The 22,421-nt window shown below is 45.1% G+C and overlaps 1 protein-coding gene across 7 annotated transcripts in view; it reads left to right on the top strand.

Annotated features, from left to right (window-relative positions):
- The first annotated feature begins 1,784 nt into the window (after positions 1-1,784).
- The window catches only part of LOC118075194 (uncharacterized), a 45,450-nt gene continuing 24,813 nt past the window's right edge, over positions 1,785-22,421 (top strand). For 4 of the 7 annotated variants that reach the window (XM_060277048.1, XM_060277050.1, XM_060277053.1 and 1 more), the window contains exons 1-8: positions 1,786-2,205; positions 5,862-5,934; positions 6,882-6,964; positions 9,014-9,147; positions 10,582-10,634; positions 11,089-11,202; positions 12,156-12,281; positions 15,820-15,945. In XM_060277048.1, the coding sequence (XP_060133031.1) occupies positions 5,872-5,934; positions 6,882-6,964; positions 9,014-9,147; positions 10,582-10,634; positions 11,089-11,202; positions 12,156-12,281; positions 15,820-15,945 (699 nt within the window). In that variant the 5' untranslated portion in view covers positions 1,786-2,205; positions 5,862-5,871. Of the gene's footprint in view, positions 2,206-5,861; positions 5,935-6,881; positions 6,965-9,013; positions 9,148-10,581; positions 10,635-11,088; positions 11,203-12,155; positions 12,282-15,819; positions 15,946-22,421 lie in introns of all 7 variants that reach the window. The other 3 variants (XM_060277052.1, XM_060277051.1, XM_060277049.1) reach the window with 1 other exon arrangement.

The raw sequence follows: 22,421 nt of genomic DNA, 5'->3' as shown, positions 1-22,421 counted from the left end.
TTTATAGACTATAACAGTTTTCAAGGTGGCACATAACAAAAAACAAACGTTTAAAACTCAATAAATAATAAAAACCAACTGAAAAAAGGTTCTCAATTCTCTCTGTATTAATTTTCTTTAATGACCACAGTGTCAGCTAATCAGGTTGTTGATTACCAGTTATTGATTGTTTTGATTTTCTAATATGGTTAGAAAGCCTGCTTGTTATTCAGTTGCCACTCATTAATAATACTCTAATAATAATAATAATAATAATATTTTAATAGCCTGCCATACCTGGTACGTGTTGGGTGAGGGGAAGGCATTGTCTCTTCATGTAGTATAAGGTCTTCCTGGAACTTCAAATGGGTCTGAAGATAGTGTGGTAAGACAACTTGGGATTTAAATTGAAGAAGCTGCTTGGAATAGACATTGGTCCAGCAAGCCCATAAAGTCTGTATCAGCTAGCATCAAAGCAACTTCACTAAAAATATTTGATTGATAAAGTTATCTCAGATAACATTTACTTCCTTGGTCAGAATGTGGAGAGGATGTAAGGCTAAGGGCATACACCACCATCTTTGGTGCATATGCAACTTTTAGTAAAAAGTATGCCAGGAAAAGTATGCAGGTGGTGCTGTGGGCCTAGGGCTTCCCGATCAAAAGGTTGGCGGTTCGAATCCCCGCGACAGGGTGAGCTCCCGTTGTTCGGTCCCTGCTTCTGCCAACCTAGCAATTCGAAAGCATGTCAAAGTGCAAGTAGATAAATAGATACCGCTCCAGTGGGAAGGTAAACGGCGTTTCCGTGCGCTGCTCTGGTTCGCCAGAAGCGGCTTTGTCATGCTGGCCACATGACCCGAAAGCTGTACGCTGGCTCCCTTGGCCAGTAAAGTGAGATGAGTACTGCAACCCCAGAGTCGGTCACAACTAGACCTAATGGTCAGGGGTACCTTTACCTTTACCTATGCCAGCAATTAGTATCATCAGGACCTCCACCTGATACCTGAGCTTTTCCTGCTACCAATCTTTAGAGGCCGAACAAGGATGTTTCAGCAAGGCAAGCGTCTTATTCAGTGCTCCCTCCAACAGGGGTGAGGACAGGGCCGAATTTAGGTTTGATGAGGCCCTAAGCTACTGATGGTAATGGGGCCCTTTATATTGTTGCTTTTTTGTGTTGAATATATGCTTTATGGTAATTTATGGACCTAATAGGTCAGGCTTCCTGAACCTCGGCCCTCCAGATGTTTGTGGCCTACAACTCCCATGATCCCTAGCTAGCAGGACCAGTGGTCAGGGATGATGGGAATTGTAGTCTCAAAACATCTGGAGGGCTGAGGTTGAGGAAGCCTGTAATAGGTCCATACGCAACACAAAACACTGTTTTACTTTGTTTTTATCTTAAATTTTGAAAATATGCATCCAGGTTTTTTATTGTTTAAAATTTTTTGGGGCCCCCAACAGAATGGGGCCTCAAACTATAGCTTGTTTAGCTTATACGTAAATCCGGCACTGGGTGAGGAAATGGAGGGGTGCAGTTGCAAGTTTAGATTCACAACCCAAGTCAGGGCGGGAACTCGGCGAATAGCCTGCAAGCCGTCATCTCCCTCAGCCTTCCCTCTTCCTCCCTAAGTAGCTGAAATGCGGAGATAACAACACAGCCTCAACTAGTTAATGGGATGGAGAAGAAAGTAGCCGCGCAACGCGCTATTTCAGCAGCTAAGCCTTATCAATTGCCTCGTGCAATCCTCTCCCCCCCCCCCCTCATTCAGAAGACGCCTGCAGCAGTCTCTAAAGAAAACACACCCATATAGATTTATGTCCGTTTGGCAGCCTCAGGGAGACATAATCGCTTTCCCGACAGCCTTTCGCAGCTGAGAGGGATACTTTCGGTTTCGGAGCGCGTGTTTTCGCCGGCTCACTTCTCCTGCAGGGGAAAGCAGAGCCCGCGCCAAGGTTGCTGTGGGCGACAATCCTACACAGGCAGGAGAAGAAGCGGCGTTTATTTGGAGCGCATTTGGGCGCCTCTTCCCCTTTTCGGCAGCCGAGGCGCTAAGAAGAAGTTAGGGAAGCAATAAGAAAGAAATCGAGTAAGCTTTCTCCTCTCTCTCTTTCTCTGGGCTGCACTCGTCTTTTCGCAACACCGAAAGGCTTCAGCCAGCTCTCCTCCCACCACGTTTCTGTGGAGGGGTTTTCTAGCAAAAGAGAAACAGCGACTGGAGCTAAAAGGTAAAGACTTTTGCAAGATCCTGCTGGTAGAGGCTATAATATGCTGCTGATAGACCTCTGGGAAATGAAGTTCATTAATGTAAAATTTTTTTACTTTTTTTTGGTCACTCAAAACAAAAGCCGATCCTATGGAATTGCAGCCCTGTTCTTTGAAACTGCGAGTGTATGAAGGGCGGGGCGGAGAGCGACCAGTTGGGTTTGTGCTGCGTTGAGGAAGATGCTTTTCTTAAGGAAGAGGCCTTCTTGTTGGGAAGAAGAAGGGTTTCCCTTTTTAAACACTACCCGCGCAGAATGGCAAAACTAGTTTCTTAAATATTACGATCACCGTATTTTGTAAGGTAGCTGCACATGGGCGCAGCCAGGACTTTTGTTGGGGGGCAGAACCGACCTCATTGGCCAGTTAAGTATTTCTGTTGTTTTCCTTGCTCTGGGGCTATGCCCACGTAGCTGCACAAGTTTTTAGTCTAGGGCTGGTCGTTTCAGAGGTATGGTGCTAATCGTTGTAAGTTCTACTACTACAGAATTTTAACTTTCGTGGTTTCAAGGGAGTTGTAGCTGTTTTGGGCCGTAGCCAGGAGTTATTTTGGGGGTGGGGGTGGGCAGAACCGAGTTATCTTTGACGTAATTGGTCAGTTTAAGTATTTTTATTTACTTGATTTAGGGGGCGCAGCTGCACCCCTGGCTACGCCCATGCCTCAGGCCCCCTGATTTTGTGTGTGGTGTTATAAGAAAAACTGCTCCCTTTCCCTTAAGGGGTTTTCTGGAGCCCATATAGAGTCTTTAAGTGGGTTCCCTATGGGTGGGAGAAAATAACAGGCCAACCAGAGTACCACTTTTCTCTGTATTATAAGATGCCCCCTTGTATAAGATGCCCCCTATTTTGGGGGACTCTAATTTTTAAAAATGGGGGAAGATGGCACAGAGTTGTTGAGCTTTTTATTGCGGAGGATTGCTCAGAGTTCTTATGCAGCCATTGCGGTTGGTAGCCTTATGCACCATGAATTTGTCTGATCTTTAAAACCAACCAAGTTGGTGGCCTCACGTAGAAGCAAATACCATAATTTAACTATGTGCTGCGTTGCTACCCTTCGAAAGGAAGGTCTGAAAATATGCCTCGTCCTTCTTCCCAATTCAAGACAAAAGGTGTGGTGGAAAGAGCAGCTTTATTGCTTACTGCTGCAAGAAAGAAAGCTGCCCCAGTGGATAATTCCAAAAGCTGGGGCCGCAATACAAGAATTCAAGGCATCTATATGGCATTCTGAACACATGAAGCCCTCGTGCCTGTATCATCTCTGCAATATTATTGCTTACAGCAACATGTAAACAGCTTATGGTTCTTTACCTAGCCTTCCAATTGGACACCCCATGTTTGGAGTTGTTTTCTACCTAAAACTCAAGGTGTCTTCCTCAATGGGGTGTTGGACTATATGATCCTCAGGGTCTCTTCCAACCAGGGTGGATAAAAATCAATGGTTCTTTTTAAAAAATCAGATTTTTAAAATTTAAATTGGATTTTTTAAAATAAAATGCTTTTGAAGGAAAAATCTTTCTAAAGAGAGTTTTCTATTTAAGTTACATTATAGTCCAAAGGCTATTCATCAGGAAATGAGGATTTGTTTAAGTTTTTTATGTGTGCTAAACTCAGTCTAAGGGTTTTTTTATTTAAAAAAATTGTGTAACCACATCAGTTTACAAACATGGATACATATGCTATAATGTTATTGCTTTAGTTGAATAAATTGTTTAAATTGTTATTAAGGAAATGGTTATTTTTCTCCTTCCAATAAAGTACAGCAGAAAAGTTTTCCAAATATAAGCAGTTACCTTATTAAACCTTACAATAATTTCTTAATTATCGGTCTATGTATTTCTAATGGTATAACCAAATCAGTAATTATTGATATACGTAAATGTAAAAACAACACTGAAAATTTATTATTCCAAAAATGAAACCTTCATCTGGTTGTAAATATTAAGATTATACCAGCAAGAATTAGTCTTTCTGTAAAAAATTGATTTAAATCAAGTCTTTACTGGCTAGTGATTTCAATCATGATTTCAATCAAATCCACCCTGCTTCCAACTCTACAGTTCATGGCCCTAAATGTTCTGTGTGCTCTCCCTCCCTTGCAAATAATATCACAGCTTTAGTAAACTGAAAAGAATAAGAAGAATACAGAAATAGAGAAGCATACAGTACAGAAAGGTGCATTCTAAATTGGGCAAAGGGGCTCTATGTAGCTATTTGGCTACAGTGTAAAGAAATACTTTATTTTGTCTGTCCTAAATATTTCAACATTCAGCTTCCTTGGATGACCCTGCATTCTAGTATAATGCATAAGGGAGAAAAAACCCCTCTCTATCCACTTTCTCCACACCATGCAGAATCCTATAAACTTCTGTCATGTCCTCGCTATTCACATTTTTAATAAACTAAAAATATTGAAATCTTTCCTCATAGAGGAGTTGCTCCTACCCTTGGGGCCCCCTCACCTCGCAAGCTGAAATGCCTATGCAGATGGAACAAACATTCATCATAGCACAAGATTGATTTCCTCCGTACAGTATATAGTTAAAGCACATTTATACCACTTTCAGAATCATGGCTTCCCTCAAAGAATCCTGGCAATTGTCGTTTACTCCTAGTAGAGCTACAATTCCCCTAGCAGCAAACTACAGTTCCCAGGATTCTTTGGAGGAAGCCATGATTGTTAATGTTTGGTGTGGATGCAACCTTTCTCACACCTAAAGTTTGCCCACTTCTGATCTAGATAGCAACAAAGTGAGAAGCTATTGTGAGAAGTCACGGAGCGTGGCTATTAACCAGACAAGGAGACACCGAAGTAAGCTCTGAAACTTCCTTTATTATAACGCGTTTGCAAAGGCGGGCTCCTCGACCGGAGTGGTGCGAAGAGCCCCGATCCACACACAAGCTGAAGCTTATAACCCTATTGCTGCCGCCCCTCCTTAGAGGCTTGGCTTACAATCTATCTATCAGAGAAAGACACATTTCTAATACATTAACCAATCTACACTCTCTATTCTAAAGTTAACCTTATTAGGAAGCATGGGCTATACTTCCTTATCTCTACTCTAACTTAGCTGACACGGCACCCTGGAACTTTCCACTGAGTTCGAGGCACATCCTGTTTCATCACTCACTCTCACACTATGGACAACTAGAAATACCATGCTTTGTTTTAAAAACAACTCTGCCAGCGTCACTTGAGTACCTTTGTGCATAAGCAGAGTAACTTTCTGTTTTAAAGCAGATACTCCGTACACTTTCTGGGCATGCCCTAGATCAGGTGTGTGGACACTTTACTCCTTCAGATGTTGTTGAACTACGAGTCCCATAGTTCTGGTCATTACCTGTGTATGTTGGGACTGATTGAAGTTATAGTTTAGCAACAGCTGGAAAGCCAAATGTTTCCCAGCCTTGCCCTAGAATCTGGAATTGATGCTTTTATCTCAGTCTGATTCCCTAGGGTCAGCCTAGGTCAACTGGCTGAATGTGACCTACGATGACAGGCAACTGTTTAACTGAGGAAGGAAGAGGCTTGGCCTATACTCTGAATTGCCTGGTTAATTTGCACAGTAGTGGCTGAAAAGCTGAAAGTATCCTGAAATGTCTTTTTTTTTACCTCCTTCCACAGGGCTTGAAATATGGAGAGGGGTTTCCCCGTGTTCTGGGGTAGGCAACAGTATGGACGTGGGTTTTATGCAGCCGTAAGTTGTTGTTGCTGTTTCTGCTTAAGTCTTTTTTACCCTCCCCAACACTGTCTTGATCTTTGGTTGACTCAAGTAGTTTTTAGCATATATTCATGCTGTAAAAGAAACAGAATATCTGTTATTGAAAGCTGGAGCAATCTAGAATGGCTTTTGTCCCTAGGGAATGAAGATAACATGCAGGGAGCTTGATCATTTTCTGCAGAAAAAGAGCTTTAACAAAAACTTTGCTCAATAATACTCCCCAATTCTAAAAATGAGTTCTTTCACAAAATTACGGTAATTGGAAACACAATAAATGTATATAATACCAGTCAAATTGTAGTTTTAAAGTTTTAATTAACAGTGCCTTCCTATAAAGATGTTGTGGAGTTCAGTATACCCAAAGTACGTATCAATTTTTGCTGAATCAGTCGTGAGTTTTAAATCTAAAGAAAAAGATGGATTCTAAAGCAAATTCCATTGTTCAGACTGTACAGCATATTCTAACTCCCTGTTCCAATGTTTCCAGTAAGCATCAGCTAGCAGAATCTTAGGAGTCAGCACTCACAATACCCTACCTTGAACACCATTCTTTATGATGGGGAAAGGGGGCCTGTGGCCCTCCAGGCTGTGCTGGACTTCCAATATCCTTTGGGTAGAAATGGATCAGAATAACATCTGACATTGCATGGGGACGTGTTTAGAGGAGAAAGGAAAGAAGCAGAGCTGGCAGCATTGACCAATTAATAATCTAAACAAGAATCATGGAGTAAGTTATAAAAGTTACCAAGGAGGGAAATTGGGGTTGCTGCATTGCTTCTGGTATCTGAGATTTGGAGGTGAGCTATCCACTGTTAGTAAGTTGCAGTTCTTGCATTTGCAAAACTGTTCTTTCCCTTTTCCTGTTTTGACCAGTTAGTCTAGTTGTGGGTTAGTAACAGTATGAAATGTTTTCCCCTGCCCAGAATTTTCAAAATGCAAACTATTGGAGCGGCTGGTGGAATTGGCAACAGAACAACAACCATTGCCCAAATACGCCATCTGCGTGGTAAGTGACTTCTGCATTTTATTTTTATTCATATTACTAGTTGGCCTGGCCATGCGTTGCTGTGGGTCATCCCTGTGATTCCCCCCACCCTGTCCATGACATATTCCGCCCCTCCTCCCTCCAACCCCCGGCCCATCCCTGTGTTTCGGTAGGATACCCTTCCCTCTGTTTCCCCCGGAGTGTTGTCCCCTCCCCCCTGTATCTCCATACATTGGCCCCTGCGCACGCATCATGAACATTTTTATATATTTAGATCAGGGGGGGGGGATCCTATAGCGAAGACCCACAGCCCCGTAGCAACAGAAGGCGAGTTCCGAAGTGCCCGAGCTGTTCGGTTCCATAAAAACCCCAGGAAGTGGCATGGGGAAGGTGGAAGATTGTAAATCAAAGGGGGGGGGGGATTGGCCACTGCAAATATCCAAGGACTTAAACTGGGGAGAGAAAGTGCATGGTGTTTTTTTTTAAAGACACAGAGGCTTGCAATCAGTCATAGTATAAAGCCTAGGTAGGTTAAAAAGGGCACGACTGCCCTTACTTAAAATGGCCGCTGGAGCCTCACATGTGACACAACGCCTGCTAAATTTTAAAGTAAAAACCCCTTGCCGTGCCCCCAAGTGTGTTGCTCTGGGTTATCCCGCCACCGGGGCCTAGTGGGGGCCTGGCGGCCTGGCAGGGACCTACATAAAACAAAGGCTGTGCTGCGGCCTGCGATCTGGGCGCTCATCCTCTCCTCCCCCGGGCCTAGTGGGGGCCTAGCAGCCTGGCAGGGGCCTAGGGGTCTGGTAATGGCTGCCTTGGTGGTTTCAGTTGCTTGGTTGATGATGTCATTATTTGGCACCACCCTTCAGAGCTTTTGCTGGTAACAGTGTGCAATCTGCCTTTCTATTGGATGCTGCTGGAGTATTCAGAGCTTTTGCTGGTGATGTCTAATTTGTGTGCCACTTTTTGCGTTTAATCACTATTTAAAGTATGAAAGCTGTGCTTTTTTGGAATTTTTTTTATGCCAGATCCCTCACTGATGGGCAAGGTATGCTTTGTGCTAAAGCATATACATACATTTGTCCCCACTTTCTCAAAGTATAATGTAAATTAATGACAGAATTAAGTTAATAAACTAAAAACTATTAAAAAGATGCTAAACTTTAAACTTTCTAAGAAGCAGAACATGAATATGTTCATCCCACATTTTAACAAAATGTATTTTCATAGTAGCTTATGAATTAAAATTAAGTTATGAAGCAATGTAAAAACTAATAAGATGTTAAAGATTAACATTTCTAAAAAAAGCAGCACAGTAAGCTCAGTAGGCTGTTGGTCCATCTAGCAAGTAAAAACTATCACACATCCATTGGTCATGCTGCCTGGGAGTGATGGGAGCTGAAGTTGAACCACAGATGGTGCAGCCTTATCAGCTACTAAGGGTCCTTCAAGTTGCGCCCAGGCAGGACAGAGATAGTCAATAAGACACCGGGGTTGAATTCAGAGAAAGAATTTAATTCTTATTAATAAGAGACTCAAGGTGATCAGCTCACGACAAGAGTAAAGAAACACAAATTGCAAAGCTTCTTATACACTTCTTGGGCTCTGTAAATGTGCGCACGCATATATGGATCTTCCTGTGTCCGGTTGTTCTCATGCATAACCACATGCTGACTTAGGCAGCCTTGACTATCTTGCTGCTCTTTGCGTCAGACTGCTAGCATCAGACAAGACAGTCATCCAGCCTTGATAGCTTAGCTGGGCATCCTATTTTGTTTACATTACCCTTTGGCACACAGAGAGAGGCAAAGGGGAAAAAAGCATTTTAAGCAAGTCATCCCAGGGATAGGGGGGGGGGGCTAAGCCATACACTCACAATTACACAATGCAGGCAATGCAAACCATAGGATCAGATCCAGCTCAATAACACAATTGGCAATTCCCCCCCTACATTGGGTGGCTACAGATTCCCCTCCCTGGGTTACGCTGAGCTGAATCTACTAAGGTTACTTGACCAACTTATGATTGTAAAGGCAACTTATGCAGAATACTGTGTTTGTATTTCTTCAGGGTACATTGTGGCAAACCTCACAACTACAACGTTCCTTACCAAGGGAGTGGTTGGAATCACTCTCAAGGATCTTCCAATGGGGCACATTCCAGCCAAGGCCATCATAGAGGAGCTAAAAGCAAATCTTCAAAAGGTTTGGTTTTGTGGGGAGGAGAATGGTACATAAGAAAAAAGGAGTAGTGCTAAATACTTGGGAACAACAACCAAAAACAGGCAAGGCTGAAAATACATATGTGGGATTGAGTATTGGACCATCTCCTTCTCTGATCCATTTCACAGTTATGTGGTGGACTGTGCCCCTGTAAAATCTCACTCAGCCATGCTGTGTTTGTGGTGGAAGGAGCACAGTTTTATTTGTGAGAGATGGTTTTGTTTTTATCTTGTCTTTATTTAGCTTTTAGGAAATGTTACTGAATGCCACTTTTAAGTTATTTTTAGAATTTTTTAAAGTGGTACAAACATTAAAAAACAACAACAATGTGGCAAAATGTTCATGTTATCTATTTTGGGTTGGGTTTCTGTGTTTTAGTTGAACTAGCTGATGGGAAGTGTTCACTTCTCCCAATATCAAAAGCTTGCTTTTCACTAGAATCAGCCTCCCTGGTTGAGAGAATGGCGCAGCTAGGCTGACTTGTTTGGCTCTAGGATCTGCAGTTGAAGCCCGAAGCAGCTAAATAAAAAAGGAGAAGTTCTGGGGCTCAAGTCTGCTAGGAGTGCCTGTTCCAGATGTGTGGCAGGGAAAAGACATGGGAAAAGACATGGGCATTTAGCTTTGGGAAAAGACATGGGCATTTAGCATGTACTCAAAAGTAGTCCCCGTTAATATTGCTTCAAATATCCTAGAGTGGAGATCTAGAGCTTGTCCACACTTAGCTTTTTTCCTGTGCCTAGAAAGTGTGGACAAGCTCTAGATCTCTTTCCCAGTCCTTGTCTGAGGGCTTTTTTTCTCTCTTGCCTCACACTTTCCTCAGGAGAACCTGATATTTACCACTGAATTGAGCAAATTGTCATTTGCTTCAATTCAGCGGTAAAGCGTAGGTTTTCATGGGGAAAGCAGTGTGGCAAAAATAATAATGTTTGGACACAAACCTGGAAAGCCTGGAGCTGTCCTTAGAATTGTAGAGTAAAGCTAAGGTTGGTGAGCCCTGAGTGAAGACTGGCTCAAATTAAAAGCTTGTCATAGATTTCCTGCTGTGTATATAAATACAATAAATAACAGCAGGAGTTTTCAGGAATATGTTGTAGGAAACTGCTTTCTATCCAGTCACACTATGGCCGGCAATGTCTCTCCAAAGCTTCCAGTAGAAACTTTTTCTAGCTCTACTTGAAGATGCCAGGATTTGAAAGTGGCACCCTCGTGAGCGCAAAGCATTTGCTCTATCCACTGAGAGAGTCTCTCCTCTCTTTTACCTGATCTTTGGAATAGCATGTCATCTATCTGTAACCGAAACTCCAGTACTCATCCATTTTCCCTGAAAAGACTTAACAAAGCAAAGTTGCCCCACACATCAAAACTCTCAGGTTGTGGCAGAGGCATTGCATGCTGAGTATGTTTCTCTATCTGCAGGAAAAGGTCGTTCTAAAAAGCCATCCCATTCCTCGGGCTTAATCAATAAGACGGTAAGCGATGAACCTTTGTTGTGCTAGTTCCTACAGGGAGGGTGTCTCTTACACGTGTGGCAGAGATCAAGGGATGGTGTGATGTGGGGCAAAGTTTGGGAAGAAGATTTCTCATGACTATGTGCCTGGTCTGTATGGTTGAAGAAGTAGCTAACTAATTCAGACTGCCTCTGAGATACACAAGCAAAATTTGCCATTTTGCCTCTTCTTGACATCCCACTGTTCAGGGTTTGTTAACATTATTTTTCAACAGGGCTCTTGTGCCTTGAACAGCTGTCTAATATGGGGGGAAATAGCTAGAGAAGCTTTTCCCATCACTTCATGACAACACCAAAGGCAGGGGGCGGGGGGAAGATTCACCTGCTACATTTTTGTTGGTAAAGGTGCTGAAGCTCTGTCAAAACAAGCTAAGAATTCGCTGTACTAGACTCATCTTTCTATTCCTGTGCTACAGCCAAATAAAAAGGGAAATAATTTTGAAAAAACGGGAGGACCATCAGCAACACCAGAGTCTAAACAAGGGCAGGAGAATTCAGCAAGTTTGGTGAAAAAAACTGACACACCCAAGGTAATTGTAGAAGTTTGGGCCACCTCGCAACAGGTAGTTCCTGAAGAAGGTGGTGAGTTCTCGATCTGTGAAGGGACGTTTTTCCTGTGGTTTCTTAGAGCAGTAAGAACTTATAACATTTTGAAGAGTAACATGGCTTTACCTGGATGCTGAGAGAATAAAGGTTTATGCATTAACTGAATAGAAATGTGGATACAAATCCTGGAAATATGTTATGATGTTTGTCAAAATGTGGCTTAGCTGTTTATTTAACAACATCTGCATACTGCTTGATTGAAAGGAAACATCTTAAGTAGTGTTGTTGCAGCACTCTGTGGGAGCTCATTTCTCTCTCACCCCCCTTCCCATAATCAATGGGAGTTCCTTTTCTTCCTCCTTCCCTTCCTCCCATGATTCCACCTAGATCTACCTCCTGTCTTTCTCTTCCACCCCTCCCTGCCTCTGCTGTGGGGGTTCTCTAGCACAACAGACCCCAGCAGAAAGTGTTGCTTGAAGTCAGTGCTTATTGGTTGTAACTTCAATCCTCACTTAACTGGGCCAAGTTCCCCCCCCCTTTGCTACAAAGGGAAAATGGTTCACTTGATGTCGTAGTGTTATTGAGCAATTGATGGATGAGCCAGCCTACCTGCCTTTCAAAATGGCCCACCGAGGGTGGGGGAAGCACAGCATCTGACCCACCAGCTGGCTCCAGTTCTCCAGGCCCTGATCTGTCCTAACATTGTTTCTTATTCTGACTGGCAGTGGCTCCCCAGTGGCAGACACTTTTAGAATGAAATAACCTTACAATCCTTCTCATAGCTCTATAATTCCCAAGATTCCTTGGGATCGAAAACAGGTTTTCAGTGAGTCTTCCCAGAGCCATGTCGGATGCTAAAGCAAACACAGCACTGGCAGCAGTAATGTAAGTGTCTCTTAGTTCCACATTTTCCCCTTCCTTCTTGGCATTTCTTTAGGTGGATCTGAAGTCCAGCAAAACCATCATGTCGCCAAAGGATTTCAGTTTTCATTTGCCCTCTGTTTCCTCAACATGTCCACAGAGCAAACAGGAAGTGCCATCAAAGGGAAAAAAAGAAATTGAGGTAAACAGCTCCCTACACATTACTTAAGAGCAGATGTAGCTGGGATATGGGATATGAGTGGAAGATGGCATCCCTTGTGACCTTCATGTTTCTATTAAAGGTCACAGTACATCACACTTTCGCTGCATGAGAATACTTGTGTGTAGGCACCGTGTAATAAATAATAATAATAATTTTTTATTATTTATACCCTGCCCATCTGGCTGGGTTTCCCCAGCCACTCTGGGCAGCTTCCAACAAAATACTGTATTAAAATACAATAGTCTATTAAACATTAAAAGCTTCCCTAAACAGGGCTGCTTTCATCCATTTAGCAGAGTTTCTGGAAGCAGTGGTCAGCAATTGAAGCTACACTTTGAGAAGAAACACTCACAGGCCCTGTACAACTTACTCGAGTGATTTATTGCTTGACTGGTCATAAATGTATCATGGTAGCACTATTTACAATCATAATAGAAATAGCTGCAACGGCATACTTAAATTTCAGTCCTTCTTCCTCTTTAGCAATGAAGTAGCGTAGACAGACAGTCTATTGGCAGTCATGATGCAGCAGTTTGCAGACAGCATTTGTTGGTCAGTCATATGTGAATGTTTCATCTCAAAGTGTAACTTCAACTGCTGACCACTGCTTCCAGAAACTCCTCTAAATGGATGAAACTAGCCCTCCTTCCCCACCTCTCCAGCCCTATATGTTTTCATCTATTGATAGCTGGGCACCATAACCTTGAAGCGAGCTTTTCATGTACATAGCAACTGCTGAGTTGCTGAGCCTGCGTAATCTTGTTCCCACAGTCTCATCCACAAGGCTGGTTATGCCCAATCTGAGCTCAAGATAAGGGAAGGCCAGGGATGTATCTTGAACTAAAATGTAGCAACCTGAAAGGCTCCCAAGAGTACGTAGTTCAAAAATATTATTACAATAAAACCCCATCAAAATTGGTATCAGCTTTTGTGACTGGGAGAACCTTACATCAGGTATAAAGCTGGATATAAGTATTCTAAATACAGTGGTACCTCGGTTTACGAACACCTCGGGTTACGAACTTTCGGTTTACGAACCATCGAAACCCGGAAGTAAGTAACCCGAGGTTTCCGAGGCCCATGAAGGCCTCCATGGAGGCATCAGCACGTCCGCGACTGGGACACAGCCACGGAAGCGCTCTGATGCCTTTACGGAGGCAAACTGCACAGAAAGGAGCCTTCCCCCGACGCGAGGGCCCTGCGCTGCGGCCGCCTCTCTGTCAAGGCGGCTGAGTAAAGCGCGGGGAACCGGGGGGGGGGGTTCTCTTTGGAAGCTCTTACCTCGCGCTTAGAAAAGGGCTTCCAGCAGCAGTAGCAGCAAGAGCAGTGAGAGGCTTTGCGAGTCGTTTCGCTGCACGGCGGTGGCAGCGCTCGCAGCTCTCCTTCCCCCTCTCTCTGCGGTGCCGGCTGGGCGACCTTCCTCCTCCTCAGAGCAGCCGCCGCCACCACCAGACGCCAGGACTGGCCGGGGTGGCTCGTGGTGCGCCTGGCTCTGGTTGGAGCGGCGGCGGCAATGGTGAAGGCCCGGCCTCGCTTCTCTTGACCCCTCCGCGAGGCCGGGCCTTCGCCGTCGTGCTCCTGCGACGTCTCTCCACCTTCGGCGTCGCGCTCCTGTGGAGAGGCGTCGCAGGAGCGCGAAGGTCCGCTTCTCTTGAGCCCTCCGCGAGGCCGGCTCAAGGGAAGCGGGCCTTCGCTGTCACATTCCTGCGACGCCTCTCCACAGGAGCGCTACGGCGAAGGTGGAGAGACGTCGCAGGAGCGCGAAGGTCCGCTTCTCTTGAGCCCTCCGCGAGGCTGGCTCAAGAGAAGCGGGCCTTCACTGTCACGTTCCTGCGACGCCTCTCCACAGGAGCGCTACGGCGAAGGTGGAGAGACGTCGCAGGAGCGCGAAGGTCCGCTTCTCTTGAGCCCTCCGCGAGGCCGGCTCAAGAGAAGCGGGCTTTCGCGTCGCGCTCCTGCAACGTCTCTCCACCTTCGCCGTAGCGCTCCTGTGGAGAGACGTCGCAGGAGCGCGAAGGTCCGCTTCTCTTGAGCCCTCCGCGAGGCCGGCTCAAGAGAAGCGGGCTTTCGCGTCGCGCTCCTGCGACGTCTCTCCACCTTCGCCGTAGCGCTCCTGTGGAGAGACGTCGCAGGAGCGCGAAGGTCCGCTTCTCTTGAGCCCTCCGCGAGGCCGGCTCAAGAGAAGCGGGCTTTCGCGTCGCGCTCCTGCGACGTCTCTCCACCTTCGCCGTAGCGCTCCTGTGGAGAGACGTCGCAGGAGCGCGAAGGTCCGCTTCTCTTGAGCCCTCCGCGAGGCCGGCTCAAGAGAAGCGGGCTTTCGCGTCGCGCTCCTGCGACGTCTCTCCACCTTCGCCGTAGCGCTCCTGTGGAGAGGCGTCGCAGGAACGTGACAGTGAAGGCCCGCTTCTCTTGAGCCGGCCTCGCGGAGGGCTCAAGAGAAGCGGACCTTCGTGCTCCTGCGACGCCTCTCCACAGGAGCGCTACGGCGAAGGTGGAGAGACGTCGCAGGAGCGCGTCGCGAAAGCCCGCTTCTCTTGAGCCGGCCTCGCGGAGGGCTCAAGAGAAGCGGACCTTCGCGCTCCTGCGACGCCTCTCCACAGGAGCGCGACGCCGAAGGTGGAGAGACGTCGCAGGAGCACGACGGCGAAGGCCCGGCCTCGCGGAGGGGTCAAGAGAAGCGAGGCCGGGCCTTCACCATTGCCGCCGCCGCTCCAACCAGAGCCAGGCGCACCACGAGCCACCCCGGCCAGTCCTGGCGTCTGGTGGTGGCGGCTGCTGCTGAGAGAGGGGGAAGGAGAGCTGCGAGCGCTGCCACCGCCGTGCAGCGAAACGACTCGCAAAGCCTCTCACTGCTCTTGCTGCTACTGCTGCTGGAAGCCCTTTTCTAAGCGCGAGGTAAGAGCTTCCAAAGAGAACCCCCCCCCCGGTTTCCCGCGCTTTACTCAGCCGCCTTGACAGAGAGGCGGCCGCAGCGCAGGGCACTCGCGTCGGGGAAAGGCTCCTTTCTGTGCAGTTTGCCTCTGTGAAGGCATCAGAGTGCTTCCGTGGCTGCGTCCCAGTCACAGACCCTCCATGCCTCCGTGGAGGCCTCCATAGGCCTCGGAAAGCTCTTGGTAGAAAGTAAAATTATTGTTAAATTGCTGCTTTAGGGGGTGTTTTTCATCGCCTGGAACGGATTAATCCACTTTCCATTATTTTCAATGGGAAAGTTTGCTTCGGTTTATGAACGCTTCGGTTTATGAACAGACTTCCGGAACCAATTGTGTTCATAAACCGAGGTACCACTGTAATAATAATAATAAAACCCCACACCTTAGCGGTAATATTTTATTGGGATACAAGGCCATTTTTGTTCAAGTATCATCTCTCAACACTGGTTGGGTTAAGTTCAACTGTCCACTGAGAAAACAGTCCTTATCATCCTCATCATTCCTGCATTGCAGGGGTTGGACTCGATGACCATTGGGGTCCCTTCCAACTCTATAATTCTGTGATCATCATCCTCTAATCTATGCAGGTCAAGTTGGAAGACAGTCGGACCTCCGAAGACCCTCCCAGCCAGACTGCTCCTTTGTCACCTGTGCATGCTCCATCCAAGACAGCAGAAGGTCTTCCAGCCACAGTAAAGGAAGAACCTGTGGTGGTATGAAAAACCTTCTCTTTTTCATTTTCTTTTCTAGGCAAGTCAGTAAAGCTAGGGTGAAGGTGGCATCTCGCCCCTTCTCTTTGGGATGAGAGTTTTATGAGAATAATAATGCTTAGCTCTGGCCGTAGAGTTGTTTGCTAGAAGGCTGCAGCCAGGCTTTTGCTGACAGTTCTGTGAGCATTTGCATAGGGTGTGGATTCTTTGGCTTCAATTTCACTGCTGTTAGTATTTTACTTGTGCAGCCTGCCAATGTACAAGTGTGCCCATGTGTTGGAGTAGTCCTGAGCAGGAGTGAGTAGTGGGGATTTGTGACTTGTTTTTCTCTGGGCTGGGACTCTTTCAGGCATAACTTGTTCCTCCTCTGCAATTGAACCATGTGCTCCTCTTGAGACTGGAGAGCCCAACCCTTGCTCAGGAAGTGTGAAAAGTGAGCTGGTATTGTTTCGCTAGCTACCTTTTTCATTCTCCCTTTGTGTGTGGTTATGTACATACACATGAAGGAGAAAGCTCAAATTTTCTTGTGTCATTTGAATCCATTTTTGTAGCATAGCATAAGTATGTGAGTTGTAGCTAACCCGTCTTCAGTAGAAGAGTGTTCATAATAACTATAGAAACTTGAATTACCGTACAACATGCACTGAATCAGTAATGTCACTTAATCATAAGTCAGTTTGGAACAATGGAATTGGCCATTGAGACTGGTTATATTTAATCAAAGGTTAATGAATGAAGACAACTACTTTATTATTAGTTAATGAACTAATATTAACTCTGTGTGAAAGTTTTATGTAAGTTCCTGATTGGCTTAGATTTGCCACAGTGGGTTGCGATTGCGACAGGATGCCTTGATGTAACTATATGATTGGCTGACTATAGACACATGTGTAACAGAGAACTCTATACAAATGCTATTTATTCTTACCAAGTTGGAGTTTCTTTTAGATCAGAGCATTTTCAAGAAAAACAAAATGACCCAAATCTTCCTAGAAATAACCCTTTATTGATTAACAGGTAATAACTAATAAGAACTCATTCACTCCTCTCATTCATACTTACCAGATGGGTGGACCCACTAAAAAAATTGTTCAGTTTCTTTTAAGAGTCTTTGAGCGGCCACCTCAGCAGCAGGATAGCAACGCCTTGTACCAGGGACTTTCCAGTCTTTACTGTATATAGTTTCAGGTTCAATCCCCATATGGGACAGCTACACCTTTCTTGTATTGCAGGGAGTTGGACTAGATCAGGCATCCCCAAACTGCGGCCCTCCAGATGTTTTGGCCTACAGCTCCCATGATCCCTAGCTAACAGGACCAGTGGTCAGGGATGATGGGAATTGTAGTCCAAAACATCTGGAGGACCGAAGTTTGGGGATACCTGGACTAGATGATAGCTTCTGTCATGCTGATTCCCCACATTATCTTCATGAATAGGTATTTGTCTCAGCATGTCCTTTGAGAATAGTTACTTGTCTCTGACATATCCAAATGTCTGGTACATCCTGCTTTCCCATCCTGTTTATTACATTACATTTTCTTTTTCTTCTTCAGAATCTATTTCTATCTTCAGAATCAAACAATCTCTTTATCTTTATTTTCAGAATCAAACAGTCTCTCTCTCTCTCTTTTTTTATTAAGTTCGGGCTTTTTACATACATTATATTTCTCCTTCCAAAATTTTACATTTCCCGTAAAAAATTTCCTTTCCTTTCCCTTCCGTCCCACCCCCCACCCATGTCCATTGGAAGGGTTCAGACAGTTATCCTCAGCCACGGGCATAATGTCTTTAGTTTCCACCGAATGTCTCTTGTTCCAGTAGTTTTTATCCATTGAAGATAGGGGTTCCACCTGTTCCTTATCGTGGTGGACTCGACCTCCCACTTCGTTTCCTGCAACATGACTGCAGCAATGTCTCACTGGATAAATTCATACACGTAGCTATTCCATGCCTCTACTGTCCATTTTTCTCTATCTTTCCAACCTAACGCTATCATTGCCTTTCCCGCTAATATCATGGCTTTGAAGGTAAGCTGGTCACCATTCTCTATAGCTGTGTTTCCAAGTAAACCCATTGTCATGAAATCAAAGTCTATTGAAAGCTTCACTTTAAACATTTCATTAATGACCTTTAGGATTTTATTCCAGAATTCCTTTACCTCTGGGCATTCCCAGTACATATGGGAAAACCATCCCTTGGCCTGTTTACAATGCCAACAGTTAAGATTCAATCATGGTACCATATTAGCTAGTTGGGCCGGAGTTCTATACCATTTTTGAAAGAATTTTAATTCCAGCTCTCTAAATTTGCTTACTTTAATTTCATCTATTCCTTTCATTATCCTTTCAACCGTTGATTCGCTAACTTGTTCTTCCTTACTCTACATCTTTTGAATAAGATGAGTTGTCTGTTTCTTATTTGTGATCATTCTCTTATAGATTTTACCTATCATCTCTTGTTTCATTTTTTCCATTTGTTTATATAGTTCCTCTATTGGCTCTTCTGAACTCATATTTCCTATCTCTTGGATTTTAGAAATTTTGTTTTGTAGTCCTCCAATTTTTAACCAATGTTGGTTACCTATGTTCTCTGTTAGTTCCTGCAATGTCTTTAAGGACTCTATACATATCTTTAACTATATAATATCCCTTAGCCTTTAGAATTTTCCACCATTTGGGATCCTCTATTGCCTCATAAATGCTTTCTAAGGGTGCACTTAGAGAAATCCTTTTTAACCATAAAGGTTGCCATTTCTTCCATATACCTAATGCCAATTTCCTGGGGCCTATTGCAGATTTCAAATCTTTGATTATATTATTTGTAAAAATTCCAAATCTTCCTGCACCATTGTTTACCTCGTCCTCAAATTTAATCCACTTTTGTTTGTTTTCAACTGCAATTTCTAGTAAAATTTTTAATTGAACAGCCTCATAATACCGTGTTTCCCCCTTTTTAAGACACTGTCTTATAACTTTTTCCCCTCAAAAAAACACTGTGTCTTATTTTCAGGGGATGTCTTATTTTTTTATTACTGTTTTTATTACAGTACTTGTATAATACAGTATTACAACTTGTGTCGGGCTGGACCGTGCGCGCATGCGCACACACACATACATACACATACGCCCATGCCTTCCCTCCCTCCCCGCGTTCAGATGGAGCAGGCTGGGTTGGGGAGGGGACACCCCGTCGGCACTGGGTCTCGGCTTGTGCTGAGGGGCCGCAGCCACCCTGCCAGGAAGGGCCCCTACCCCGGGGTGTCCATGACCGTGCTGCTAATGTGCCACCGCCAAGCAGCACAGAGGAGTCCTCCTCCTCCTCCTCTTACTGCTCCTCCTCCCTCCTCGCAGGCTCTCTGCTCCCGTGGCATTGCTGGGCTCTCCGAGCGTTTTGCACTGCAGCAGCCGCCGGTTCTGGGCTGCGGGGGGAGCAGGCAGGGCGAGCGCGCGCAACCTGCGGGAATTGATGCACTCCCGTCTGCAGCGCGTGCAAATGGCCCGGGAGGGCCGCTCGCTGCCGCTGCCAGGTCAGGTCTCCACCCGAGGCGCCTTCGCCGCCGTAGCTGCAGGCTTCCCGCAGGGGCCGCCTGCGAAGCGCCGCGCCGAGGCTCCCCAGGAGAAGGTGCGCAGGGGCTGAAGCCGGAGGCAGCGGGGGGCAGGTTCCGGCCCCAGTGATGTCAGGCACGCCTGTGGGACCGGGACCCGCGGGGGGGGATCTTTCTCGGCTACGTCGCTCTCCTGGACAGCTGCAGCAGCGGGAGGAGTGCACGCTCAGCCCTGGCGCCATGGCACAGCCCCTGCAAAAGTGCGGGGCAGAGTGGCAAGCCCTAGAGGAGGAATTCCAGAAGCTCCAGGAAACTCACTCACGGTTCTGGGCTGTGGGGTAGCAGGCCTCCTCAGCCGGGCCAGGCAGAGGCCCGGCCGCTGGCTCTGTCAGGAGTATGGGCAGGAGTCAGGCTCTGGGGCCTGTAGTGCTTTGCAGGACTGGGGCCTGCCTCAGCTTGTGCTGGAGAAGCAAGAAGTGGTCACTCAGGTGAGGCCTCAGCTTGTGCTGGAGAGGCAAGGAGTGGTCACTCAGGTGAGGCCACTTGATACCTCACTGCACCTGGTGGCAGGAGCTGGGAGGGATAAAAGCTCAGCATTTCCCTTCAGCTCTTTGCCACAGCAACGCTATCCCTGCCTGGTTGCCTCTGGCCTCTTGCTCCTTGGACCCTTGCCTTGCCGACGCCTTGATCCTCGACCCTTGGACCCTTGCCTTGCCGCCTTCTTGCTCCTTGGACCCTCGCCTGCTGACGCCTTGCTCCTTGGACCCTCGCCTGCCGACGCCTTGCTCCTCGACCCTTGGACCTTTGCCTTGCCGACGCCTTGCTCCTTGACTCCCAGACCTTCGCCTCTGCCTTGCTCCTTGACCCTGCGACTGCCTGCTGCTGGACCCTCAGCCCTGCACCTGTTCCTGCTTCTACATCACCATCTTGCCCCTGGTCCTGACGTCCCCAGTCAGGGCTTCAACCGCCCGCCGACCGGACCGTGACAGGCTCGTGCTGAGCGCTCCATGCTGCAGCAGCCAGTACCGGGCGGCAGGCCAACTCGGCAGGCCTGGCAGGCATGTCTTATTTTCGGGGTATGTCTTATTTTCGCAAATGCTTAAAATTGCTGCCCTGGCTTACTTTATGACTAGGTATTAAAAAAAACAAGACTACGTATTAAAAAGGGGAAAACACGGTAATTATAAATATTTGGTAGGCCCCACCCTAGTTCTGTTTTGTGGTTGTACACAAATCTCCTTTGTATCCTTGATTTTTTTACTTCCGAATATCCATTGTTTTATCTCATGATTCCATTGTTCCATTTGCTGTTTTCTCATCTCTAATGGGATAGCTTGAAAGAGATAGCTCAACTTAGGGATCCAGAACATTTTAGTAACCATGATTCTTGCTGTAATACTTTTTATTTCTCCATCTTTTTCATGTCCTTTAGTATTTTTTCCATACCTTCCTATAGTTGAGTTCTGCAATCTTGTTAATATTTCTGCAGAGTTCAATGCCCAGGTATTTTATTCTTTTAGTCCCCAGGCCCATACCTGTTATGTTGTTTATTACTCTTTTTTCGGCTAGATTCACATTAAAATACATTATTTCTTATTTTGTTATAGTTATCCCTAATCCGGAGTGTTCCTCAAAATCTTCTAATATTATCTTTATTTCTTTTATCCCTTCCATAGGATTTGTTATGTTTACAATAATATCGTCTGCAAACAAATTGATTTTCATCTCCTCTTTCCCAATCTTATAGCCCTCTATCCTTCCACAGTTCCCTTATCCTTTCTGCTAGTTGTTCTGTAGTCATTATAAATAGGAATGGCGACGGAGGACACCCCTGTCAGACTCCTCTGCATGTTGGGAAAGGTTGGGAGTATTTGCAATCAACTGTCACCACTGCTGTTCCTTCCTTATATACTTCTTGAATCACAAATCAATAAACCTCTCCTACTCCATATTTTTTCATTATTTCCCATTAAAATTCCTGTGAGTGTGTGTCAAATGCTTTAAAGATGTCTAATTTCAATAGCCTGAACTTTTTTCCTTGTCCGTGATATATTAGATTAATAATATTTCTAATCGGGTGGGTGATATTCCTACCCTTAACAAATCCATATTGGTCTTCTTTTATTATGGGATAGCATTTTTTATCCTGTTTGCCATAATTTTGGAAAAGATTGTATAAGCTTGGTTTAATAGACTTATAGGTCTATATGAGCCTACTTCTTTAGGGTCTTTGTTTGGTTTTAAGATTACCATTATTTCTGCCTTTCTCCATGTTTCTGGGGCCTTTCCCCCTTCTAGTATGCTGTTAAAAAGTAGTTGTAGTTCCAGGGCCAAGATTTCTACCATTTCCTTTGAAAATTCAGCCGTAAAGCCATCTAGACCTGGAGATTTCCCATTTTTTAATGCCTTAACTGTGTCTATTATTTCTTTTATTGTAATTTTGCTGTCTAACTTACTTTTCTCAGATTGTCCCAATTTTAGATTTAAATTCTCCTGAAAGCTTGTTACCTCCCTTTTTAATATAATTTTTTATAAAAACTTGCAAAAGCCTCTTTAATTTCCTTTGTGTCTTGCGTTTTATTACCATTTATTTTTATACTTTTAACTCTTTGTTTCTCTTTCCTTATTTTCAGATAATTTGCAAGTCTTTTTGCTGATTTTATATTATTCCTCTGGAAATCATTTCTAATCATTACTTCCTTCTTGCACAGTAGAGTCAAATCTAATTCCTCTAATTGTTTTTTAAATCTTCTTAATTTGTTCTTGAGTTTTGGAGCAGTATCTAATTGTTTGTTCTGTAATATTTCCAATTCCTGGATTTTTTGTTGTCTTTTTGAGTACCATTCTTTTGTATTATATTTTCTTCCATGATTATACAGTGTCCCCTAAATACACATTTTGCTGCATCCCAGAGGATTTCTGGAGTAACTGATCC

This window comes from Zootoca vivipara, chromosome 7 (assembly GCF_963506605.1).
Source record: "Zootoca vivipara chromosome 7, rZooViv1.1, whole genome shotgun sequence".
NCBI lineage: Eukaryota > Metazoa > Chordata > Lepidosauria > Squamata > Lacertidae > Zootoca > Zootoca vivipara.
Note: the sequence above shows the minus strand (reverse complement) of the source record. Positions and strands in the feature narration are given on the sequence as shown.